Raw genomic sequence first — 27794 nt, forward strand, 5'->3', positions numbered from 1 at the left:
TATCTGAAGTTCAATTGAACTGGGGTCTTGTATTTTTAGTTGCTGAGTCTGCCATCCTAAATGCAAAATACTGGTCCCTTTTGCAGTGCTCCTGAAATTTTGGAGATGAGACCAACAATCTGTGTTTGAACAAGCCCTCCAGGTGGTCCTGATGCTCTCTAAAGTTTGAGGAACCCTGCTGTACAACACACCCTGAAGGAACCTCATCTGCTCCCATGACAGCACTTATCAAAAGTGTGGGATGCTCTCATATTACTAGCTATTGTGGGTTCTCCTGAATTTGATGTAACCCTGTGACCCACCCCTATATGGGGCTTCTCAGGTGACTCAGTGGTAAAAGAATCCACCAGCCAGTGCAGGAGAGGCGGGTTCAATCCCTGGGTCGGGAAGATCCCCTGAAGGAGGGCCAGGCAACCCACTCCAGTATTCTTGCCTGGAGAATCCCATGGATGGAGGAGCCTGGCGGACTGTGGTCCTTGGGGTCGCAAGTGAGACGTGACTGAGCAACTGAGCACGCATGCGCCACCCCTGTATGGAGAACCAGGAGGAACGCAGGAATAAACTTATCTCATGCTTGACTTAAGAGTAATTTTGACCTGTATAGGTGTGAGAGAGGCAGACACAATAAGGGAGCATCTGTTTTTCTGCTAATGCCTGCACTGAGGAATGAGAAAAATACATAGTCACTGGAAGCAGGTTTCCTGCACCCACTCGCACCTCCTCAGTCTCTCTAAGGGAAGATGATGGAGGGTTCCACGTGAGGCTGAGGATCTGAGAGTAGAGCGGCCACCGTCCTGGGATCTGTGTGTGTTTCCTTTAAGCCACCACAGTGAGGTAGAGGAGAAATGGAAGTGTGGGGACAAGAGAAGCTGGGCTTGGCCAGCATCACGGTCCTCGTGAGCCCAGAAAAGAAGGGAGGGAGATGGGACTTGGAGAGCCGGTGAGCTCCAGAGGGTCCCACAGGCATGACAAGGGGATTTAGCCCCAGATGGCAGTGTGGGTCATGCCAAAGAGGCAGGTGGACTAGACAGCTGAATAGCTGCAGTCTGAAGGGAGGCAATTCCCAAGACCAGACGAGCCTGCACTCTGCTCTTGTCAGTAAGACAGCCACAGCCAAGGTCCCTCTCCCACCAAACTGCAGCTCTCGGGAGCTTGAGCTGATCAAAGCAGTTTATACAGTAAATCACTGACAGGACCCAGTTGACCCGTAAGGGACTCGTTTAAGTACCCTGTATGTGGTAGTATACATTGTGAAATGATTACCATGATCAACATATCCATCACTTCACATAATTACCATTTATGTGTGTGTGTTAAGAACACGAAATCTATTCTCTTAGCACATTTCAAGCATATAATATGGTATTCTTAACTTGAGCCACCATGACATACATGAGAGCCCCAGAGATTATTCATCTTTCAACTGAACATTTGTACCATCTGACCAGCATCTCCCCACCTTCCTGAAGGCCCCCAACCCCCAGCAACCACCACTTTACTCTCTGGTTCTGTAACTGGTAGGGGTATGTACACACACACACACACACACACACAAACGACGCGGTCATATAAACAAATGAAAGTCCTGCTATTTGTAACAAATGGATGAATTTAGAGGACATTGTGCTAAGTGAATAAACCATACAGAGAAATACCATATGATCTCACTTCAATTCAGTTCAATTCAGTTCAGTCACTCAGTCCTGTCCAACACTTTGTGACCCCATGGGCTGCAGCACGCCAGGCTTTCCTGTCCCTCACCAACTCTGGGAGCATGCTCAAACTCATGTCCATCAAGTCTGTATTGCCATCCAACCATCTCATCCTCTGTTGTCCCCTTCTCTGCCTTCAATCTTTCCCAGTGTCAGTGTCTTTTCCAATGAGTCAGTTCTTCACATCAGGTGGCCAAAGTATTGGAGCCTCAGCTTCAGCATCAGTCCTTCCAATGAATATTCAGGACTGATTTCCTTTAGGATTAACTGGTTGGGTCTCCTTGCAGTCCAAGGGACTCTCAAGAGTCTTCTCCAACACCACAGTTCAAAAGCATCAATTCTTTGGCACTCAGCTTTCTCTATGGTCCAACTCACATCCAAACACGACTACTGGAAAAACCATAGTTTTGACTAGCTGGACCTTTGTTGGCAAAGTAATGTCTCTGCTTTTTAATATGCTGACTAGGTTGGTCATAGCTTTTCTTCCAAGTAGCAAGCGTCTTTTAATTTAACAGCTGCAGTCACTATATACAGCAATTTTGGAATCCCCAAAAATAAAGTCTCTCACAGTTTCTATTGTTTCCCCATCAATTTGCCATGAAATGGTGGGACCAGATGTCATGATCTTAGTTTTCTGAATGTTGAGTTTTAAGCCAACTTTTTCACCCTTCTCTTCCACTTTCATCAAGAGGCTCTTTAGTTCTTCTTCACTTTCTGCCATAAGGGTGGTGTCATCTGGGTATCTGAGGTTATTGCTTTTTCCCTGGCAATCTTGATTCCAGCTTATACTTCATCCAGCCTGGCATTTCACATGATGTACTCTGCATGTAAGTTAAATAAGCAAGGTGACAATATATAGCCTTGATGTACTCCCAATTTGGAACCAGTCTTTTGTTCCATGTCCAGTTCTAACTCTTGCTTCTTGACCTGCATACAGATTTCTTAGGAGGCAGGTAAGGTGGTCTGGTATTCCCATCTCTTGAAAAATTTTCCAGTTTGTTGTGATCCATACAATGAAAGGCTTTGGCATAGTCAATAAAATCAAAGTAGATGTTTTTCTGGAAATCTCTTGCTTTTTCAATGATCCAGTGGATGTTGGCAATTAGATCTCTGGTTCCACTGCCTTTTCTAAATCCAGCTTGAACATCTGGAAGTTCGTGGTTCACATACTGTTGAAGCCTGGCTTGGGGAATTTTGAGCATTACTTTCCTAGTGTGTGAGATGAGTGCAATTGTGCAGTAGTTTGAACATTCTTTGGCATTGCCTTTCTTTGGGATTGGAATGAAAACTGACCTTTTCCAGTCCTGTGGCCACTGCTGAGTTTTCCAAACTGGCTGGCATATTGAGTGCAGCACTTTCACAGCATCATCTTTTAGGATTGGAAATAGATAATCTAGAATTCCATCACCTCCACTAGCTTTGTTCATAGTGATGCTTCCTAAGGCCTACTTGACTTTGCATCCCAGGATGTCTGGCTCTAGGTGGGTGATCACACCATCATGGTTATCTGAGTCATGAAGATCTGTTTTGTATAATTCTTCTGTGTATTCTTGCCATCTCTTCTTAATATCTTCTGTTTCTGTTAGATCTATACCATTTCTGTCCTTTATTGTGCCCATCTTTGTATGAAATATTCCCTTGGTATCTCTAATTTTCTTGTAGGGAATGCTAGTCTTTCCCAATCTATTGTTTTCCTCTATTTCTTTGCATTGATCACTGAGGAAGCCTTTCTTATCTCTCCTTGCTATTCTTTGGAACTCTGGATTCAAATGTGTATATCTTTCCTTTTCTCCTTTGCCCTTCACTTCTCTTCTTTTCTCAGCTATTTGTAAGGCCTCCTCAGACAGCCATTTTGCTTTTTTGCATTTCTTTTTCTTGGAAATGGTCTTGATCACTGCCTCCTGTACAATGTCACGAACTTCTGTCCGTAGTTCTTCAGGCACTCTGTCCATCAGATCTAATCCCTTGAATCTATTTGTCATTTCCACTGTATAATCGTAAGGGATTTGATTTAGGCCATACCTGAATGGTCGAGTGGTTTTTCCTACTTTCTTCAATTTGAGTCTGAATTTGGCAATAAGGAGTTCATGATCTGAGCCACAGTCAGCTCCCAGTCTTGTTTTTGCTGACTGTATAGAGCTTCTCCATCATTGGCTACAAAGAATATAATCAATATGATTTCGGTGTTGACCATCACTTACATGGAGGATCTAAAGAAGTCTAACTCAAGAACCAACTCATTGTAAGAAATGAATGAAAGTAGAAAAGAAGAGATGCCTTCAGAAATTTCTGATTCTAAGGAAAGACCCAGTGAATTAGGCTTCACAGTTGCCTGTTTTTCCCTCCAGAATAGCCTTAGGGACATATTCCTGAAATTTTGGAAGAAAAAGTAGCCTTAAACAGAAATAGCACTGTGCAAACTCTGGTAGATCGCAAGATCAAATTGACTGAAAGCAACGCTTTTCTACTCATTGCAGTTTATCAAGGCCCCCACATAGTGCTCAGAACTGTGTCAGATACAATGCAGATTACAACCGCTTTAACTTTGGGCATTACTGTTAAAACGAGATATATTCAAAGAGCTGGATTCCGATTAACTTTACCAATAATTGTGGTATCATTCTTGGTGTGTCACTACTTTATGAAAATAGAAATCTCAACGGTGAACGAAAGTTACTAAAAGCAGCAGCAGCGATTAAGCCTCCCATGCTGACATAACTTTAGAATGAAAACATCAAGAGAGGTAAAGGGACAATCCTGCAAGCCAGTGAGATACGGTCCATGAAATAATAAAGACAGGCCCTTTTTTAAAATGCTGAATGCAAGAAAATGTCACAAGTTAGAAGAATGCTTATTATCATTTGGTGAACGTGTTTCGTGTGTCACACCGATGGGTTTTCTCATTCTGTGAGAGGTTTTAACTTAAAACTTCCACAGTCGACAAGATAATGAGTCACTTGCTGCCATCTTCCCACTTAAGGGGCTGGAAAACCAGTTTGGCACAGTAGGTGGCGCTGCCGGCCGTGGGTCTCTCGGTCCGGGTCACGTGGCCGCCACAGGATTTTTTTTTTTTTTTTTTTTTTTTTTGGCCTCAGGAAAGCCTGGGATGCCGGTCTTGACTCCCAGCTCACCCACTGCTACTGCCCTCAAGTCACCCGGGGCCCAGGTGTGCCAGAATGCCCACCTCGCCCTGAAAGGCCTCACTGCCAGAAATTTCCTTGTCCCCTTTGCTCTACTAGCAAAATTCTCCCCATCCCTTTCCCTTAAGGTCTTTCTGAAACATCACCTCCTTCATGACGGCTACCAGGCTCTTCTAGCCGAATCTGTAACCCTGGCTTTAGTGGTTCCTCAGAGCCTCCGTTTTGCTGCACTGACACTCTATACTCATTCATTTATTTCTTCGACAAAGACTTATTTGGGCATCTGGCATGGATCGGCCACTGTATCGAGCCCTGGAAACAGAAAGATGAAAGGTCCCTTGTCAAGAAGCTGGTAAACTAGACAGACGACAGGCACGTACTTACAGGAGGGTACACTGAGGGTGGACAAGGATGTGCAAGGGGGTGTGGCATTAGGGGAACACAGAGGTATGTGTTTAGTTGCTGAGTTGTGTCTTACTCTTGTGACCCCAAGGACCATGGGGTTTCCCAGCTAAGTCTACTGGAGTGGGTTGCCATTTCCTTCTCCAGGGGATCTTCCTGACTCTGCGTCTCCTGCATTGCAGGCGGCTTCTTTACCACTTGAGCCACCAGGGAAGCCCAGGGAAACACAGAGCGGGCAACTTCTTGAGCCCATGGGGGCATGGTTGCGGAGCCAAGAGACCTAAGGAGAGGAATGGATGGCTGAGACAGGTATTGGAAAGAGAGATAGACAACCTGAAGGAAGGCAAAGGCACTCTGGGCAGAGGGGCCAGTGGACAGCCCGGTAAGTGGGTTTTTGTGTCTGCGTGGATATGGGGAGAACAGACAAGCTGCTGAGTGTTTGGGGGAACTCAGAGAGACTGGTAAGAGATAAGAGATAGACATCAGGAAGAGAGAGGAATAGAGATCAGAACATTCATGTCCTTTTAGGATGCTTAGATTTTATCCAGGCAGCAGGTTAGGAATCAGCCTGCTAGCATCAAGGAGGTCCACATCCCTACACTGTAGCCAGAGGTGCTGATATAGTAGATCTGGGCTGGGGCCAGAAATCTTCTGCTTTAACCAACTCTCATGTGGCTCTGATCCATCTTGTCAAAGAACCACAGTTTTAAGAAACACTTCTGTAAATGATGGGAAGCCTGTAAGTGATGGGAAACACTTCTGTAAATGAGGGGTTCACACAAATAACCAAGAGCTGTGTTTCGCAAGAAAAGCTCTCTCAGTTTATAGGAGGATATACAGAAGCAGATGAGAGTGGAAGCTGAGTGACCACTTAGGAAGCCTTTTCAGCATCAAAGAAACCATAAGGGCTCCAACCAGAGCAACCATCAGGGGAAAAATGAAATTCCCCAAACTTCATGATTAAATACACTGGAGGATGAGGAAGAAGGCCAAGATGACTCAGTTTTCCAGCATGGATGGGCCCCCACGAGATCCAGAGAACATAGGAGAGGGGAAGAGATGATGCGGTAGGTGCCCAAGGACATCCAGATGGAGACAGCAAGGAGACAGCGAAACAGCTGAGCCTGAAGCTTGGGCTAGCGGAACAAGCCACGGAGACAGAGCAAGGAGTCATCTGCCCTTGACTGAAGTCAGGGCCCACGAGCCCAGCAAAGAACCCCTGGTGAGCGGGTTCACCATGAGAAGAAGAAAGCCAAGGCAGAGCTCAGGTGGCACCCAGTGAAGTGGGCTGGTAAGGAAGAGAAGCCACAGGGGCACACAGAAACGTGGTTAGAGAGGCTGGAGAAGAACCAGGACAGCCTGGTGTGACGGGGTCCAGAGGAAGGTGTTTCAGGAGGGAGCACAGTGCTGGGACTAAGAGCGTAGGTTCTGGGGCTTCCCTGGTTAGGCCAGCAGTTAAGACTCTACACTTCCACTGCAGGGCATGCACTGGTGGGGAAACTAAGGCCCTGCACACTGCATGGCAAGGCAGAAACGTTTAAAAAAAAAAAAAAGACCATAGGTCTGACTTTAGTCTGCCTCCATGTCCATGCCAGCTCCAGCATTTACTAACTGGCTGAAATAGAGTAACTTCTTTTATGCTCTCGTTGCCTGAGTTGTAAAATGGACACAGCGATGGGTACCTACCTCATGTGTTCTATTGTGATAGTGTAATAAGTTAACATAAAAAGCATTTAGCCCACTACCTGCCACATATTATGTTCTTTTTTCAAACAGCATTTTAAAAACACTTACTGAGGTGTGTGTTTGTGTGCTGAGTTGCTTCAGTCATGACCAACTCTTTGCAACCCCATGGACCCACAAGGCTCCTTTGTCCATGGGATTCTGCAGGCAAGAATCCTGGAGTGGATTGCCATGCCCTCCTCCAGGGGATTTTCCTGACACTGGGATCGAACCAGTGCCTGCAGCTTCTGCATTGCAGGTGGATTCTTTACCACTGAGTCACCAGGGAAGCCCCTACCGAGGCACAGTTTGATACACCTGTACATACCTTATGTGTCTAATTTGATGAGTTTGGACGTATGCATACACATGTGAAACACGATCACTGCAATCAAGGTAAGAGAAATATTCAGCACCTCCAAAGTCTCCTTGTACCCTTCTATGTGTGTGTGTGAGTGTGTGTAAGGACACTTGGTGTGAGATTTACACTCAACCAGTTTTGTTAACCACAAGCACATCACTAGGCTCAGTGGGCCAGAGACCAGAGGCCAGAAGAAGCAGGGGTGTCTCCACCAAACCCAGTGTAAACAGATGATGACAGTCCAACCCTGACGCCTGATACCAGATGGCCCTACCCAACCCCTTGAGACAGCATAAGTGCCCCCCACCTCCCCACACGGTCCTGGAAGATGAGAAAGGGGGAGATCCTGACACCAGTGGAGACTGAACTTCTGTCCTTCAGCAGAATAAAGATTCCATGAGGAAACAGATTTGGTTAGAGACATTTTACAGAGATACACTTCTTACACACCTGTGTTTATGGGTGAAGTTGCATGCTTGCTACAGAGGTCATCTGCTAAGATCACACTGTACTGTGCTCGTGTCTACGGCATCACCCTGGCCCATACAGCCTCATCAGCTTTCCAAGGAGGACGTAATAGGGCTATGTGACTGGCCTTTTCCCAGATTCAGTGCTCATCTAGGCCAAGGGCCCACCATCCCTCCATTTAATGAGCCAGGAATGGCCTGTCAGACTCTTATTTGGCTGAAGCAGCCCATCATTAAAAGCCCTTAAAATGTTCAGAAACAAATCATGTTCTATCTGTTTTATGGTGCCAAACGCTTGTCTCATAAATAACTGTTGAAGTATTTGAGACGTTTTTAATGTTCCTTTTTGAAGAAAATGCCGATCCCTCCCACTGGTCCCTGTGTGACACACGACAAAAGACAGAATTCAGGCTCTTGAATGTCTATGATACAGCACGTGGCAGCCCTGCCCCCTCCTGGCCTCTAAAGCAAATGGAGGGATGGATTCTTCTGCCAACCACACAGAACATAATTTTAAGGTCTGGACTGAAGAAACTCTAATACAGACCACTTCAAAAGCAGCATCTTCTGTAGGCTCCTGAGGCCTCTGATAACAGGGGCTTCCCTGATAGCTCAGCTGGTAAAGAATCCACCTGCAATGCAGGAGACCCCGGTTTGATTCCTGGATCAGGAAGATCCCCTGGAGAAGGAATAGGCTACCCACTCCAGTATTCTCGGGCTTCCCTTGTAGCTCAGCTGGTAAAGAATTTGCCAGCGATGCGGGAGACCTGGGTTTGATCCCTGGGTTGGGAAGATCCCCTGGAGAAGGGAAAGGCTACCCACTTCAGTATTCTGGCCTGGAGAATTCCAAGCACTGTAGAGTCTGTGGTGGAGTCGCAAAGAGTCAGACACAACTTACCTTAAGGGTCATCTGACAATGTACGCTTCCTGGACCCTCCCTAGCAGTGCGTCCTCCACCCTGCCATGGGTAAGACAGCAGAAAGCAACCAGTCTAGCTTACAGTACCTAAGCTCCCTACAGGAATGGCTTCCCTTAATTAAGATTTTTGTTCTCTTCCACTTCTATAGAGGCTTCTTGTCAGGGAATGTTTAACAGGATTCCTACATGCTGTTTCTCATAAACCCTCTGTTCCTTCTTAGTTTCTGCTGCCAGAAATGAGTAGAGCTGCACGCAGCTCTCAGGACTGAAGTCATAGGATAAGACAGGCTTGAGTCTCCTTCAGTAAACATTCTCCTTACGACAAAACTGCTTAGTCTTGATCCTTTCTTGAGATATGGATTGTCTCCTGACCTTGTGACTGTTATTAATCCCTTTGTTCCCTTGGTAACGGTTGCTGTACATTTGGTTTTCTGATCTTTATCACCGTCAAAAGACATTTCTTGTAACATAGCCTATATATACTCACAGAACGATCATTAAAGCACCTTTGCTCCATCAGAGCTTGGATCCCCGTGTTTGTCTGTCTGTCTTTCTTTCTTTCTCTCTCTCTGTCTCCCTTCCTCCCTCCCTCCCTCCGGCTCTCTCTTTCACTTTCCTATTGTAGACTCCGGACCGCCAGGTCCCGGACATTAAAGGACCCCAACAGCTTCCCAGGAGGTGCAGTGGTAAAGTATCACCTGCCAATGCAGGAGACACGAGAGACTCGCATTCCGTCCCTGGGTGGGGAAGATCCCCTGGAGTAGGAAAGGGCAACCCACTCCAGTATTCTTGCCTGGAGAATTCCATGGACAGAGGAGCCTGATGGTCTACAGCTAATGGGGTCGCAGAGTTGGACACTCCTGAGCACACACACACACACACAGCTTTTATAGATGGTTTATACCAAGATTATCCATTTCAACAATGTTTCCATGACTTTTGCAAGGTCAAATTTAGAGTTACTGCCTGTCAAGTTGTAAAATGTCTCTCATATGAAGACCCACTCAATAAATTTCTTTATTCACAGCAAGAAGAAGTTTAGTTCCTCAAAGATCTAGCCTGCATCCTGCTGTCAGACAGTAAGACCTGTATTACTCAACTCCCTTCTTGCCTTGGCTCCAGAAAGTGGAAATGGTGATCATGCCCTACTGCAGTAATCGTTCTCTCTTACAGCCCAGTGACTTTGATTCCTCTGCTGTATTAATGTGTCTCTGATCTTAGTTATATGTTGTGTCTGATTCTATAAATAGCTTCGGGCTTTTCTGGAAATAGGTGGGGTATCATTTTGAAGAAATGCACTTTAATTTTACCAATAATTGGTTTCCTTCAAAACTTTTACTTCCACATTTTCTGTTTGATTAATTTTTGTCACCTCTTAGAACCAAAGTTCATACGGGGAAAGACCACACCAAACCTGCTCATGTTTGCAACCTTTGGCACTTGGCTTCGTGCCTGAGGGCCGATGATATCTCTGTCATTCAAAATAGGTCAGAAGAAGTCAAGTTGTACTGCAGTAACAAACAGTCTGGAAACCCCACTGGCTTAAAAGAATGAGGAGTTTTTTCTTGCTTATACTTGATATACATCAGAGGGTTGGCTGTGTGTAGCTCCATCTATCTCATATCTGCTAGAAGATACCCATGGCACAGAGAAAAGACAAACCACAGATCTCTTACTGGCAGTGTTCACTTCTGCTTCCCTAGCCAAACCCCGGTCACGTGGCCAGGAAGGGGACGTGTACCCTCTCAGGGAGGGGCCCTGCAAGGAGGAACAGAATACTTGGTGATCTGTAGTACCATCTATAACACTGCCCTAGGAACTGAGTCACCCAGACTTACAGATCACATATTCTTAAGTTAGTTACATGCTCTTATAATTATTTCTTCCTGTGAATTGCTAACCCTTGGTACCTTTGAAATTGTATTATAATAACCTGATTTCAAAGTATCTCACTACTGACTTGGTTATACTTTATCATGCATAATATCACCCTCCTATGAAGAGCTCAGAAGTCCTGGAGACTTTTAAATGTTAACAGCATTTTAACTTCCCCCAACACCAATGTATCAGACACCTTAGCTGACTATTACAGAATCTGTGTCCTAATTTACATCTTCTGTGATAGGGTAGACCAAATAACCTGAAACCCTTTTACTTCAAAACATCTCAAAATCTGGGACAAAACATAACAAACACTCTCTTCAAGGTATACACGTGCTTGGGAGAAAATAAGATAACTCGAGGGGTACATTTGGAGGGACATTTCTTATACTAATTTCTGGCTTGGTAAAAATGAAACAAACTGAAAACTGCAGCAAGAATCCAGAGAACCAAGAGTGTAACAGTCAAGTAGGTAAGAGACACCGTGTTCAACACTAGCATTACAACCCCAGGGCTGAGGTTTCCAAGACTTCATGGAAGCAAGAGATAACCCCTCATGTTGGGGAGTTACCACTAAGACCCCAAATAAAGCTAGACTTCCCAAAGGACCTCAGCCTGAGTAAAAGATACACATAGGGTGTATCACCTAGGCTGCCAGATTTAGCAAATAAAAATACAAGACATCCAGTTAAATTGGTATTGCAAATGAAGAACAGCTAAATGTTTAATACAATCATATCCAACACAGTATTTAGAATACAGTTATACTAGAAAATTTGTTGTTGTTATCTGAAATTCAGATTTAACTGGGCAGCTCTATGTTTCACTTGGTAGCCCCATGTACATAAGAAAAATCATTCAGCAGTATAGGAAGTCAAAGAGAATATGTGCCCATCTCTATAGGGGCTTTCAGATGAGGGATGGTGGGGAGAGTATCTTCCCCAGAATTAAGTCACAGGCCTGCCCTTACATGGATTTACACTTCAACTTTAAACTACTGTTGAGGCAGTCCAAGTGGGGGGTTGGAAAAGAATTTCCAGACACAGAGAATTTCAGAAGGGAGTAAGTTTATTAAGAACAAAGAGCAGAGAAAATGAAGGCATTGTAAATGCAGCAGGCCGACCTCCTGCTAGATCAGGGAGAGTCGACCTTTTTCGTGAGTTAATATTCACTTCTTATAGCCTCAAGATAAAGAAAATTCCTGCTGGAAGGTTGGCATTGCCAGCCTTTATAGGATATTTACTGGAGTGGGCATCTTTGCTTAATTTGGAGTTAAGAAGCTTGTTAGTGATGATCAGGGGGCTTCTGGTAGTAGTTACAAAGGAGCTCAATTAGCTTCAGAGATGATCTTAGTTCTGGGCTCCACTTCTGTGGCCTCGGTACACAGGGATCATACCTGTGGCCTTCGGGGCAGGACTCAATAACTACCTGCAAGGTCCTCACCTACCAAGCCAGAAATTAGTATAAGAAATGTCCCTCCAAATGTACCCCAGGACTCCCTATATAAGCAAATACAAACCCCAACTCAGGTCACTGTGGAAGTTTACAGACTCAGTTCAGTTCAGTTCAGTTCAGTCGCTCAGTCGTGTCCGACTCTTTGCGACCCCATGAATCGCAGTACGCCAGGCTTCCCTGTCCATCACCATCTCCCGGAGTTCACTCAAACTCACATCCGTCAAGTCCGTGATGCCATCCAGCTCTCTCATCCTCGGTCGTCCCCTTCTCCTCCTGCCCCCAATCCCTCCCAGCATCAGAGTCTTATCCAAGGAGTCAACTCTTTGCATGAGGTGGCCAAAGTACTGGAGCTTCAGCTTTAGCATCATTCCTTCCAAAGAAATCCCAGGGTTGATCTCCTTCAGAATGGACTGGTTGGATCTCCTTGCAGTCCAAGGGACTCCCAAGAGTCTTCTCCAACACCACAGTTCAAAAGCATCAATTCTTCAGCGCTCAGCCTTCCTTGCAGTCCAACTCTCACATCCATACATGACCACAGGAAAAACCATAGCCTTGACTAGACGGACCTTAGTCGGCAAAGTAATGTCTCTGCTTTTGAATATACCATCTAGGTTGGTCATAACTTTTCTTCCAAGGAGTAAGCGTCTTTTAATTTCATGGCTGCAGTCACCATCTGCAGTGATTTTGGAGCCCAAAAGCCTCTCTAAAGATAAGCTCACGACCCAAAATTACAAAACACAGGTAGGAGTGGGGTTACTTGTGTACGGTAAGCAAGGAAGGCTTTTTCACTTGATAGCTAAAAAGTCCAAGGGCACAAACCTTGGAAACATGTCCAGAGTGAGGGTCCTCCAAAGCTGATTTCTTGCTTGTGTTCCTAAGGTGGGGCAAATCACAGAATCCATGACTTCAGGCTGTGATTCTTATCTGACTATCCATCACCACTACTCAGAATAACAAAGCAAAACCAAAACAAACCAGCTCTAGTGTAGGCAGGTTCAGTGTTCTTTAATCCAGCAAGAACAGACCTTCATGAACTTAAGTGCTTTTATCATAAGAGCCACTTATTAACTAAAACTTGCAAAAAGGTCAAGTGATCTGCTTTTAAAGGCTTGGCTCCAATGCTTCATTCCCCTGGAATCCCAGTAGGCTGATCAACTGTCCCATTCTGCCCAAGACTCTGGTTTCAGTGGGCTTCCCAGGTGGCGCTAGTGGTAAAGAACCCACTGCCAATGCAGGAGACGCAAGACTTGGGTTCGATCCCTGGTTTGGGAAGCTCCCCTGAATGGAGGCATGGCAACCTACTCCAGCATTCTTGCCTGGAAAATCTCATGACAGAGGAGCCTGGGAGGCTACAGTCCATAGCGTCGCACAGAATCAGACACGACTGAAGCAATTTAGCACGCACGCATCTGGTTTCAGAATTGGAAAAAAAAACCAAGACAGCTGAGCACAGAAAGCATTCTTCATCCTAATTATAGGCAAATTAAGTAAATCTTTCTCTTTATCCTCCTACCAGCAACATTCAAGAAAAGAAGCTATAAGTATTTCTTCACGAGGTAGATTACGTGGCGTGTAACTGCAGAATACATGTATTAATGTGCATAGACAACATTTACCTCTACCCCTAAGCATCCTTGAGCTTCAGTTTCCTCATCTGTAAAATACAAATCACTGTAGAACACTAAGGTTCTGGCAAGGATTAATGAGGTCACATACAACATATAGATAAAGCACTTAGCTTAATTCCTGGCATATAGTAAACACCCAAGTGAAAGTCACTCAGTTGTGTCTGACTCTTTGTGACCCCATGGACTATACAGTCCATGGAATTCTCCAGGCCAGAATACTGGAGTGGATAGCCTTTCCCTTCTCCAGGGGATCTTCCCAACCCAGGGATCAAACCCAGGTCTCCCACACTGCAGGTGGATTCTTTACCAGCTGAGCCACAAGGGAAGCCCAAGCACCCAAGAAAGACAGCTATTTTGATTATCAAGTTTCAGGGTTTTGTAGCACTTAGATTTTATACTTCAGAAACATTTATTAAATGCTTTCATTTTTCACTTTTTTTTTGTTTGTTTGAAGTGGCAGCTTTGCTGATATTTATTGCCTGATTATGCTCACCCAGCATGTCCGAATATATGGACAGATGCAAATGATCCTCTCTTACTGTGCTGGAGACTCATCTGTTCATCCTTTGACTTTCGAAATCCAAAAATCTTTATCGGGACTTAGAGAAAATAACGATAATCTTGGTAACTATTTTCCTCACTTTTTAAAGAACAAACGATATTTATCTTGCCAACCTATCATTTTTTTTTTTTCTAAAACGTAAAAGTAACAGTGAAAATAGCTTTCCCTCTTCCCCACTACTTACCCTCACTGACCCAGAACTAGCAGTTTTTATTTCTGACTGACTGATTTTCAAAGTATTCAGACTTCATATAAACTTTAAATTGAGTGTACATTTTATGTCACTGTTCCGCTGATAGAAGAGGAGTTTAAAAGCTCATCAGTCCCGCCTGCCAGCATCAGGCTGCACTGAGCATGCGCATATTAATCATCTTTTAAGCTGCCGTCACGGTGAACACATCATCTTCCCTCTGTTAGAAGGGCATGATGCTGAGCTGTTAGGTGCTTGGAGGGACTTGTCATAGATTTGTCCCAGACCACCCATATCATCTTATTTGGTCTTTTTTGTGGCCAGAATATAGTTTAATGTGGTAACTATTTTGACTATTTCTGTCAAATAAGGTTTATACTTGACATTAAAAGTCCTAGAAGGAATCAAAACAGGTGATAGAAGCCAGTGCCTCTCAAACTGTAATGTGCATACGTATCACACTGAGAAACTTGTTAAACACAAGTTCTCATTCTAGAAGTGTGAGCTCTGACCTGCCAGTTTGCGTTTCTAGCACGCTCCCAGGTGATGCCAACCTGCAGGCCACACTTCAGCAGACGGGGTCTAAGGCAGGGGTTTTCAGAGTGTGGTCACGGGGCTAGCAGCACAGGCATTTCTGACAAGTAATCTGGGTTTGAGCGAGCCCTGCAGGCGACAGACAGCAAGTCTGAGAACCACTGCTTTAAATCAGCACTCTGCTTTACCTAAAGGGACCAGGTGTTTTGTTTCCCACAAGGAAGGGAGGAATCAGGACTATCTAGGGGCTGAGACAATCAAGACAGATAAGCCAGCGCTTAGTAAACTGTAGGAAAAGCGTTTGTAACAGATCTGCCTACAATGGCAAGAGGGCGTCGGGGAGACAGGCCTTGCCAGCAGCTGGTTGAAGCTTCATCAAGTGGGTGTGTTTACTATATACAAATATCCCAGGACGAGGGGATTGATGCAAGCTTTCAACATCAAGGATGTCTGACATGGGTTAACCCAACAGTGATGGATCACCAACAGCTGAAATAGGTGTGTGCTTAAGGCATCTGCTAAGCAGGAACACCAAAAGAAGGAGAAAAAAATTTTGAAAGAATTTCCAAAAAAAGCATCCAAGTAGATGGAAAATCTACATTATTCCCCTTCTTTAAACTCATTTTACTGTTTGGTGTGGCTTACTGTGGTCTTTGGAATCAGGCTATCTGTCTCAAAGCCCTGGCTGTACCATGTAACAGCTGTGTTGTCTTGGGCAAATTACTCATCTCTCACTGCCTCAGTTGGCTTATCTATCAAATGGGAATGATGATGTTTTGTGGGAATTAAACATTACATTAATAGAGCATATGTAAAGCGTAATAGTGCATGATATAGTTAATAGTGCATTAATTAATTTTAATTTTATTATAAGTTGGTGGAAAGAGCAGAAGGGCCCTTTTTTTTCAGTGCTTGGGGTCTTCAAAGAAATCATTTGTTCCCTAATGGAGCCTGATGCAGTTTGTAAGAAATCAGACAAAAGTCAGAAATGCAAGGAGACAAAGACAGCCAGCATCTTGGACGGATCCATGGGTCCCTGGAAAAGACCCAGCAAGAGCAGGATAGAAGCAGAAGAGCCATGGGGCTCTGCACAAAGTCAGTGTGTAACAGGAACAGGAGCAAGTCTGAAATCCTGGAGTATAAGCCAGGATGCTTATAAGTGCTGGCCACCCATGAGGAAGACGCAGCCTCAGTAAACCTCAGAACTTTAGGCTGGATCACTGGCTCAGCCCTTGGCTACAAACAGAATCACTTAGGGATGGGAACCTTTAAAAACAACTGATACATGGGTCACCCCAAGAGTCTGCTTCACTGTCTGGGCATCAGATTTCTGAAATCTTCATGGAGGTGAAAGTCACTCAGTCCTGTCCAACTCTTTGGGACCCCCCGGACTGTAGCCTGCCAGGCTCCTCTGTCCATTGAATTTTCCAGGCAAGAGTACTAGAGTGGGTTGCCATTCCCTTCTCCAGGGATCTTCCTGACCCAGGGATCAAACCCAAGTCTCCTTATTACTAGCACACTGGAGCAACAAAAGGTGCCCCTTAGACGGGGATTGATTCTGCAGATTACCACTCAGAGTTACAGTAGCAAAATCCACATATAATGACTGACCCATGCTAAGCAAGAGAGGAAGGGAGAGATTTCTAAGAATTATGACAGAACCTCAGGACCACAAGGATACTTCAAGGAGACATGATATTCCACAAGTAAGGTGCCATCTTCCCAGTTACAAGAACTTGATTTTAACTTCTTGTTAGAGTTACACCAAAACAAGAATGTGATGTCATGTGTCTGTGTATTACAACAACAGAAAGATGGTAAATATGGAATTTTAAAAGAGGAACAAAATGAAAAAAAACAAAGGCAAGATCTTACATTCGGTGAAGATCAACGAGAAGTATCCACCGTGTGGATCAGGGAAGTCTAGCTTTCCGAAAGTCTTGGTAAAGTCCCTCCAATTTCTTCCACTACTTATTTCAGTTTCACACTCAACAAGCAACATCCCATTACTCATCTGATGTCCCAGCCACACTGCCATAGGGAAGGACCCTACACAGTGAACACAGCCAGCCTCGAGATATAAAGGAACATCCAAAGTGTGAATGATACCCTGGCCTTCTCGTCCACACCTCAGCCTCCTACGAGGGGCAAGGCCCCTCCCCAGCCGAGCTTAGCACTCAGAGATGGATCCAGCCTGCTCACCCAGGTGACCTCATGAAGGCATTTTCCTAGAAAGGATCTGCCAGAGCAGCCAGGTGGCCTCTCTAAACTCCGCCTTGTTATTCTCTTATGGCAACTTGTCCCACTGTCAGCTTTCATCCCTCCCCCAGGTGAGTTTCTGAGCTGAAAACAGCCCCTGACATCCCAGAAGTCCATGGATGCCAAGCAATTTCAGAGCCTCTCAGGAAAGCCCCCACTGAGAGCACTGTGGGATAGACAGGTGGAATGTCACCCCCAGCACTAAAATGCAATTTCAGCACTGGTCAGAAACCAGAGCTAGGTAGGGATTTGGGACCACTGTACTCACCTACGCCCCACATGTATGGATTCGTTCACACAGAATGTGGGAGAGACTGTTAATAGGTCCTGCAGCCTAACTTTGGTGGGTGTCTTATTCCAAATTGCAAAGCTGCTTCTTCATGAAGAAATAAGAAGTGTGCTTTCCCTCTGGATAAAATGAATTAAACAACGGTCACCTCAATTACCAAGTAAATTTAGAATGAACTATGTTATGACAAAAGGTGCCGTCAAGTCCTCAGACTTGAGGACTAGTTATTGTTTATTTCAACACTGTATGCAATGCATAGTGTCTGCTTGCCTATGCAAGGAGGTGAGATTCTTTTCTGTCCTTGCAGTCTCTCTGGAGATTGCCTGTGGCGGGCATCACATTCTGGTTTAAGGCTTATTTAATAAAGTGTTTTCTTACTCTATTACTTCTGCGGAGAGGATTTCTGGGTTGAGAGAAGATTTTTATTTTAGTTACATTTTCCCAACATCTTATTATTCTGTTGCAGGAAAATAGGGGCACCACTTTGCCAACAAAGGTCCTGTCTAGTCAAGGCTATGTTTTTTCCAGTAGTCATGTATGGATGTGAGAGTTGGACCATAAAGAAGGCTGAGTGCTGAAGAATTGATGCTTTTGAACTGTGGTGTTGGAGAAGACTCTTGAGAGTCCCCTAGGCTGCAAGGAGATCCAACCAGTCAATGCTCAAGGAAATCAGTCCTGAATGTCCATTGGAAGGACTGATGCTGAAGCTCCAATAGTTTGGCCACCTGATGCAAAAAGCCTACTCTACAGAAAAGACCCTGATGCTAGGAAAGATTTAGGGCAGGAGGAGAAGGGGGTGACAGAGGATGAGATGGTTGGATGGTATCACTGACTCAATGGAAATGAGTTTTAGCAGACTCCGGGAAATGGTGAAGGTCCTGGTGTGCTGCAGTTCATGGGGGTCACAGTCGGACATGACTTAGCAACTGAACAACAACAACCACCCTGGGATGGGGCCACCAAGTGAGGGTCCTTGGCTTTCTGCAGGGAAGGGTTCAAGAGCGAGCCATAGCAAAGTGAAAGCAAGTTTACACACTCTATAGACGGACTGTGGGCTATCTCAGAAGGCGAGAGGCAGTCACAAAATATGGGGTGGTTAGCATTTATGGGCAGGGTAATTTCATGGGTTAACAAGTAGGAGGATTACTGCAACTATTAATATTTTGGGAAAGGGTTGTGATTCCCATGAAGGGGGCCACTGCCCACTTTTTTGGCTTTTTATAGCCATTCTCAGAACTGCCATGGCACCTGTGGGTATGTTGTCTAGCATATGCTAATATATTCCAATGAGCTTATAATGAGGCTTAGGGTCATGAGGTCTCCTGCAAGTCAAATCTTCCTCCATCTTGAGCCATTTGGTTCTGACCAGTTTTCGTTGTATCTCAAAGGTACTCACTGTGTCCTACCCACTTCCTTCCTGCCTCATTCCCACATCCACAGTCATCAGCACAGTGTTTTCCAACATACGGAAAATTCTTTGTGGATTTTGACAATTCCTCTTCCCGTTTTTCACACCTCTGAGACCAAGACAGATTTTTTTTTTTAGTTGATAGAATAAAGAATAACAAAAGAATGAAACCGCAGTCTGACAGTTTAGAAAATCTTTGCAAACTAGATTTAGTTAAGTTTGTTAAACTGAAGAAAAAGGAGAATGTTCTTTGTGAATTACAGAGGAAGGAAGGGAAAGAGCAGAGCTAAGTAGGTATTCCAGAGGGTGGAACCCAGGTAGTCACATGGAAAATGCCAAAACTCAGCAAAATCAGAAAAGGCCACGTTAACTCCAACTATTTCTCTAACATTTTGAGGAAATACTTAAATGTTGAAATGAATGGCTAATTTGTTTATTTTGAATAAATCATGACAGACATTTCAACTGACAGGAATTTTTCTCTTATTGAAACACAACAACAGTGAGTTTCTCCTGTCAGTTATCATGCTGTTGCCACCCAGAGACTGTGTTTTATTGTGTAGTAAATGTAGTGGGTATAGAGCTCACCTAGCCTGCCGACAGACAAAGCTGACATGTTTGGGGTGTAAAATGTAAAACCCAGGAATGTCTGATTGCAATTTGCGGTAAGTTAGCATCATGTTTTCACAGAACAAAAACTAAAAGGCTAACAACATAATGGTAATTTATGAAGAGCAAAATAAATTCTGGCCAAGCATATCTAGCAGAGAATCCAATGGATGCATGTGCCTGGGCACCAGACAGGTAGGAGATTTCACGGAGCAAGGATAGCATCTCTTCCACGGTCTGGATAAGGCAGTTCTCAGTGCTCCCTCCTCGCTATTGATCAAGTGAACATCACTAACTTAACTTCTTGGGGACCTTGATACAGAAAAGGGCTTAATAGAAGACGTTATGGAATTCTGCTCAATATAAATTAACAAACTGGCTTTCTGACTGACTCTCTGTTCTCAAATAATTTGGGTTAGTGAAAGTCAGCCCCTGGGACTCAAGACGATCATGCGTGCTAATTAGAAAAAGATCTGCAAACCTGATAATCAGTCCTGTGAGTGTGCTCACGTACCAAAGTGAGCCCATGGCTGACGCCTCCATGGGTCCCGGCCCCAGCTGTCACTTTGTGTCTCTCTGTTCTCCCTCTCTCTCTCTCCACCCTAATTTCATGAAGCAAGTTTTAGAACACTAGTTTATCAGCCATGAAGAAAATATCCAAATGGAGGACAAGGGGATAAAATCACTGAGACATCAGCAAAATATCCTGCTTAATGACCTATGGTCAGCTGAATGGGGACAGTCAAAGCCACATGAAAAATAAGAATATGAAAAGCAGATGATGACAACTCTTAGAAGAAGATCATCACACCTGAGAACACAAGCCAAATAACATATGGTACACCTGTGGGTCCGCCTCTGAACCATGCAGGTCCCACAAGACCCTGCTAGCATTCTTGCTGTGACTGATCGGCCCAGCAGGAGACACTGATCTAAAGACCCCCCAGGAGTCTGGTGGTGGCTTGATCCAAAATTTCTACCAAAGTGAGATGGTAGTGAGTAAACCTGAAGTTCTCTCCTTGGGTTCTGTGTCCTGTACATTTCTTTTTTCAGTTATAATTGTAATACGCAAGCATGGCTGACCATGTTAGCCCTCCTAGTTTGTATCCTGACCAGAACCTCTCATCTTAGCCAAGTTTGAGAGCTTCCTTAAGGCTGGTCAGGGAGGCCCCATGGTCTCCAAGCCTAGGAGTCATCATTCTAGATCGAGGGACTGAGCTGATGGAAGAGCAGCCGCCACAGACAGAGTGATACTGAGACAAGAGTCAGATCCCAACCCCAGTGGGCAGTCCGACCCATGTGGGACCCATTATGAATAAACAGAAGGAAAACTGACAGCCTGAAAGAGAGGTACCAGATGAAGAAGTATTGTGAATGATTCCAGGAGAAACAGAAAAAACAAATTTTTTAAAGTAATTTTTTCAAGGAGATTAAGTTACAAGTATTCATGAAATAAGAAAATACCTATAAAATGTTAACCAGAGAACAAGTAACAACAACAAAAATTATTGCCAAAATAAGCAGAATGGGCCCAACTGAAGACTGATTTAATGCTTGGAAGACCAAGTCATGCAATCCTATCACAGCATTAAGAATGTAAAATATGCAAATTATAAGAATCAAGTGGAGACCTGTAGGATAAAGGCAAGAGAAACAATATCTACCTAAGAGATATTCAGAAGGAGAATAGACAGGGGACTGAATCAAGAAAACAATAGAAGAAACTCTCCTTGAGCTGAAGAAAGACTACATCGTCTGAAAAAGAGCCTCTGGTGTCAAAGAGGAATATCATCAAAAGGAAGTGATGAGGGCTTTGCTGGCGGCTCAGAGGTAAAGAATCTGCCTCCAATACGGGAGACAAGAGTTCGATCCCTGATCTGGAAAGATCCCACATGCCAAGGAGCAGCTAAGCCCCGAGTGACCTTTCAGCCTGTGCCCTGGAGCCCGAGTGCCACAGCTACTGAAGTCCACTCGCCCAGAGCCCCTGCTCTGCAGCGAGAAGAGCCACCGCAGTGAGAAGCCTGCACCCCGCAACTAGAGTAGCCCGCGCAGCAACAAAGACCCAGCGCGACCAGAACTAAATAAATAAATACAAAAAATTATTTTTTTAAGAAAGGAAGTAACTAGTAACTAGACCTTTGCTGTTGAAATGTTTACCCACATTTCTTTTGAGCTCCACAACAATTCTATAAATATAGCTTCAAAAAAGGAGGAAGTACCTAGGATCCATTCTGCCTGCGAAATATGCATACACAATTTCTGCATGGAATATTTTTGAAATGTCTACCAGACTTCTTTAAATAAGACATCCATCCATTTAGTTCTTTATGACGACATCGTAAGCACAATGATACAACAGATGGATAATCACTCAGTATTTACTAGTTAACTTGGAAACACCGACAGGCTATTTTGCGCTTACAAGAAAAACTACAGACAATACTTTTCTTTGAGGTAGGGTGCTTTTGAAGATAAAACATAGCCACCCTGAGCCTCCACAAATGGAAAGATGTCTTCACAATAAAGTATGTCGAGTCAATTATATTGAATCACTGATTTTACAGCCACACATTCCTTCAACAGTTTAAAGTCCTCGCTTCATAGGAACCTAATTCCTTCATGAGCACTTTGAAAATTCCATCCAAAATTTAATAAGTCAGTAAAGAATAGTTCACATACACAGAGAGAGAACGTATAGTGAACATACATACATAAAATAACCATTGACTCTGTGAAGCATTCTCTTGATATTACTTTGAGACATTCTTTCTTGATGCCTTACTGACGTTTTCAAGTCAAAATCTGGTTTTATCTTACTGTCTAGGGCCTGGGGAACATGGAACCAGAACAAAGGCAGACAGATAATGGTGTAAGCCTTGAAGATTTTGATGGCTGTTATTACTGTGGTGCTGCTGTTGTTTTAAGAAAATTAAGTGCACTTTACTCCAAAGTTTTCCCCTTTACAAAACATTCTAAGTATGTTTTAATATCGCAAAGAAATTAACAAAAATACTAACCAGGGAAAGGAACCCTGGTTGCTACCACTTGCCCTCTGATAAAACATAAGCTTTCCCCAAAAATGATACTTAATAATTACAACCCAGAGACTGACTCATAAGATTGCACAGGAAGGGCAAGGCAGAAAAAAGAAAACTGAAATTCAAATATGACAAACCAGCTATTCTGGGCAAAGACTGTATTACAATGGTTCTCCCTTTTTAGAAATAGTCTGCATTCTCACATTTCTGTTTTGTTATTTCAAATATTCCTGATTTACTCAGAGCTCACATTCACAAGCCATCCCTTATGGCTGGACCTGCTGTTGTCAAGAGAAAGACAAAGATCAGTTCACTGTATTTTACTTTCTATAAAAACTACAGTCATTAAAAAAAAAAAAAAAAACCTTCCTTGCACATTTTCACTGGGAATAAAGAGGGATTAAATTTCATCCAGGTGTTAGTATGACTGACTTATTGAAAGCATTGGGTTTGCATTAATTCATTCAACAAAAATTTATTGAGCACCTTCTATGTATGATATTCTGGATGTAGTGATTCGGGGGGTAGATCAGTTCCCTTCCTAAACGGAACTTCCCTATCTTAAAGAATATAAAGAGGGAAACTTTGTGCCCCATGCAGATGGGCATGTTGACCTAAACTTGGGGAGTTTGGGAGGACTTCTAGATGTAATTCTACATTTAGATAGAGTTTCTTAATTTCAATACCATTAACACTTTGAACTAGTTTATTGTAAGGGGCTGCTCTGTACATTGTACGATGTTTAACAGCATCCCTGGACCCTACCCACTAGATGCCACAACTTGGTGACTGTCTCCAGACATTGCCAAATGTCCCTTGGGGGCACAACTCATCTCTGGCTAAGAACCACTGACTTAGAGGGAAGATGAAGAAAAGAAAGTTGTGGGGCAAGTTAGATATGAAAGGAATATGGTGTGGGAACAAGACATGAGAAGTGAGAGGGAATCACTGGTACTAAGGTCCTAAGGCATGAAGACCTCGGCTCTTTGGGTAGAAAGGAGATGCTAAGCCCACTGTGAGAATGAAGAGAGAACTCTGGTCAGATCCTGAGAGCATGTGTAAAGCTTACTGATAGGTTTGTACTGATAGGAGTTTGTATTGTCTTGTATTGTAATGAATTACCCTGGAGACTTTTCCAATTAAAAGAACAAACCTTCATCATCTTAACAACTTCTGAGGGTCAGGATTCCTGGAGCAGATTAGCTGGGAGGTGTGGCTTAGGGTCTCTGAAGGTTGCAGTGGTGGTTCAATGGAAAAGAATCTGCCTGCCAATGCCAGAGAGGCAGGTCCAATCCCTGAGTCAGGAAGAACCCCTGGAGTAAGACATGCCAATCCATTCCAATATTCTTGTCTGGAAAATCCTATGGACAGAGGAGCCTGGTGGGCTACAGTCCATAAGGTCTCAAAAGAGTTGGACATGACTTAGGAACTAAACAACAATAAGCTGCCAGCCAGGTCTCTGAAGACCAGGCTTGCTATGGAGAGATGCATGGCCAAATCCACTGTTAACAGGAGGCTTCAGCTCCTCCCCATGTGAGCTTTCATGGGAATGTTCTCTACACTGCTTCCCCTCCAGACAGTGATGGAAGATCAAATTTGCTTTTAAATATAATCTGGCTTCTATTAATACTTGGAGCAAAGAGCAAGAGGCAACTGGAAGCCATCAATTGTTTTTGATTAGAGAGATGTCAGTCAATCTACAATTTATCATCTAAGCCCCTAAATAACTAGAAAGTGACTCTAATTACAGAAGGCCTTAGTCTTTAAGTTGGTCACTATTCCATAAAAGCACAGAGTAATTAAGCAAGCAAATAACTTGAACTAACATACCTTCAAATTCAATACAAGTGACAAAAAGTGAGCCCAGAAAAGTTAAATGACAGCACTTCCATCAAAGCTCATCAGACTTTATACAGCTTATCATCACTTTGTAAAGTTCTTCCATGGTGAGGTGGTTGAAGCCATTATAATCCATTCTTCCCTTTCATGTAAAAGTGGTCTTAGGAGTTTTCTCTAAATATCTAGTTGAGGTAGAAATTGTTACACAGTCAGTATATAAGTCAGAGCCTCAGTTCGTCTTCTAATTTCAATTTTAATTCTCTCACACAAGCATTTTGCTCCGTTAAAAGATATATTTATTGCTTCAGATTATAGACATTCAGAGGAATGCCTCCCTGGTCTGGAGGGTCATAAACCTTTCAGACCCAAGACAAGACAATCATAAAATGCTCTCCAGTTTATCAAGGAGAAAAACTCCAGGTAGACAATTAGCTCCTAAACACACATCTAGCTCCTAAACACACATCTAGCCCCTAAATAATGCTCTGAGATCTTCAGAAAGGGTCAAGGGATGGCATCACAGTGTCTTGAAAAACTGAGAAACTGGGAGATCCAAGAAAGCCATAAAAATGACAAGCTGGACAAAGCAACATTTAAACTGATTGGTCAGAAATTACATGTATCTGGCCCTTAGCCAATCAAAAACAAACAGATCAATTCTAATAAAGAAATAAAAACTACCGTCATTCCCACCTTTGGGGGTTCTCAGGGTCAATGCTGAGAGCCTTGTATCTCTGTCCTCTAAAATAAACTTTGCCTGCCTGAGTGTTTGCAAGTTTGCGAAGTCCATTTTTCAGCTCTGTGAACAGAACTCACCAGTAAGCTGAAAACTCCAGAATTTCAAACTGAGATAATGCTTCAGGATTATTTTGAGTGTTTTTCAAACTAGATAACTGTTTCTTTCAACTCAATCAGATTACTCTTAACACCAATTTATGTAGACTATCAAGCAATGCGTCACAAAATCTTATGATGTGATTATCCTTACTTGCTGGGGTCTATCCTGATGGCCCCAGATACCTATCTTGCCCTTCCTACCCAAATATTCACTTTACTCCTAGATGCAGAAATTCACCCGTCCACTGGAACCTGGCTTTGGAGTCCAGTGATACAAAACAAATTGTCTGAAATGGTACCCTGATGCTCACAATCACTGTGCATGCCACTGCGGAGCCTGGCTTTGGGTTTCCCCAGTCTGGACCATGGTTGGGAAGCCCACTTTAGTCAGCAGTTGGCTTAAGAGAATCCAAACATGCCCCAGTGTCATCCTTTCTGGTCTCTCTTCCCTGCATCATTCAGCTAGGTACAATTGGATACCCCTCCTTTGAATTTTCCTTAACTACTTGGGATAACCCCTCCATGTTGCTCCTGGTCATTTCTCTCTCTGACTGGTAGCCCCCAGCCTTCTTTATACATAAATGATCACCCTGCCTTCACTCCCCAAAGCACGGCTGACATAGGCTGTAGTCTGTAGCAAACTTTCCTGAGAATGATGAACAACAATTATATTGCAAAGAAAAACTTCAAATTAGATATTTGGGTCCACTGCTGTTAATTTTTGTCTGCCTGGGCCCTTCCAACATGGGGTTCCCTGCTGACTACCTGCCCAGCTCCAGCCTCACCCCCAACCCGTGTGTGGTTCTGACTTAAAACCAAGGTATCACCCCCAGCCATCCACAGAGGTTCCTAGTGCCTTGACCGTGTCTTCAGAGCCCCAACCAAGAGAAGCAAAGCACTTAACCTCTTCTCTGAGAGACACTGACTGCAGGAAAGACAGCCGTTTGAATTTTTATGCAGAACCATTTAGTTTCTCTTTGTCTCAAATTCTTTCTTCTGTGACAGGATCCAGGTAGAACCCCAAGGCTCTAGGAGATTTCCTCTGAAATTAACAGGCAATCATCCTCAAAGAAGAATTCTGCCACTTCACCTGCAACCACAAGCTCAACCTAAGTTCTGGTACCCCCTGTACAAACCAGTGGCGCAGAACTAGGCAGCCTGAGGGTAATAAGAATTCCCTAGAGGACCAGAGCTAGGTTCAGACTAGCTAACCTGAAGTGACTGATTATAAACAAAAAGGCCCAGACACGCTGTGTTCAGGTCCACTTGGGCCATAGCAGGGAGGCCGGCAATAGATCCCGGAAACCAGGCAGAGGACCAGGAGCCAGTGATCTGCATGTACTGAAAAACGCAGTTCAGGAGCAAACAAGGGAACATCTGAGAAGAACTGTGATAAACACTCAACGCCCTTCTAGGTTCTTAATCTCAGACAACCAGAAACTTCTGGAAGGCATATTTGTCCCTGACAATGGTGACTAGCAGAGGTGAAATGAAAGGGGAAAATGAGAGTACTCCTTAAATACTGTGCATGCCATATTTCACTTAACCTGTTGCAGAAACTAGTACTCGAGAAACCAAGTACCACACTCGGAGAGTTGAAGAACTCAGGTTTATTACACCAGCGGGCCCAGGGGAGTTAACACTCCAAGCTCTGAGCCCCGAACAAAGGGTTTACAGAGTTTTTATAAACAGACTGTAGTGGGCAACTCTAGCTGTTAATAGGCTGGTTTAAACTACGGGGTTTCAGGAGCATGGGAACAGTGGTCAAGATGGGGAGGAGGATGCCTAACCTTTACACAAACAGGCGTGATTAAGCAGGTTTGCAGGGGCTGGGCGATTGCAAAGAGCAGGACAAGAGTGAGTGAGATAAACTCCAGTTCCTAGTATTGCGAGTTCCCACTTTCTGAGACTATGTGACCTACACGATCTAGATTTTGCAAGGGGCAAGCTGAGTTACAGAGGCAGAAGGAGAAGGAGGTTATGTAAAATTTTAACTTTTTCTCTTCAAATCAAGTCACATTTGGGGGACATTTAATTTTTTTCAATTTTCATTACAATATTGTAAGTTAGTTTATGACTTCTATTTTATTTTTTTGCTGATCTTTTCCAAAAATCCATGTCTACTTCCCCAGGACAAAATTGAGAACACCTATATAAAAGAGTGTGACTATTTTTCTGATTGTGATGGATAGCATCTAGGCACAAGATGCCTAGTTTTGCCATCAATGTACTTTTCTGATATCTGTGAGGACTCATTTGATCATTGCTACTGTACTTTCTAGGTTTATTTAGTTAGTTTACTGGCAAGTTAAACAACTCTTTACAGAGGAAGTTGAAGTGATTTTAGCTAGGAGGTGTTGAAATAGTGGAAATTTTCAAGTTAGAAAAAAAATGAAAGAGAATGGTTTTGAGAGAAGGGAGAGATATAAAAACAGTCACCGGCACCCAAATTTCTCCCCAATTCACTCCGGAGACAAGCCTCCTCTTTAGAACAACATGATGCTCAAGGTATTGCTTCCTTTTATGGGGCTTATTTAAACTGG

At 43.7% G+C, this 27794-nt stretch overlaps 1 protein-coding gene across 1 annotated transcript in view; it reads left to right on the top strand.

Moving 5' to 3' along the window:
• The first annotated feature begins 845 nt into the window (after nt 1–845).
• Nucleotides 846–27794, top strand: part of ACOD1 (aconitate decarboxylase 1) — a 33776-nt gene continuing 6827 nt past the window's right edge. The window contains exons 1-5 of the mRNA XM_052650033.1: nt 846–940; nt 4650–4747; nt 4808–5204; nt 14141–14310; nt 26808–26859. Of these exons, the coding sequence (XP_052505993.1) occupies nt 846–940; nt 4650–4747; nt 4808–5204; nt 14141–14310; nt 26808–26859 (812 nt within the window). The remainder of the gene's footprint in view (nt 941–4649; nt 4748–4807; nt 5205–14140; nt 14311–26807; nt 26860–27794) is intronic.

Source organism: Budorcas taxicolor, chromosome 12 (assembly GCF_023091745.1).
Source record: "Budorcas taxicolor isolate Tak-1 chromosome 12, Takin1.1, whole genome shotgun sequence".
In the NCBI taxonomy this organism is placed as follows: Eukaryota; Metazoa; Chordata; class Mammalia; order Artiodactyla; family Bovidae; genus Budorcas; species Budorcas taxicolor.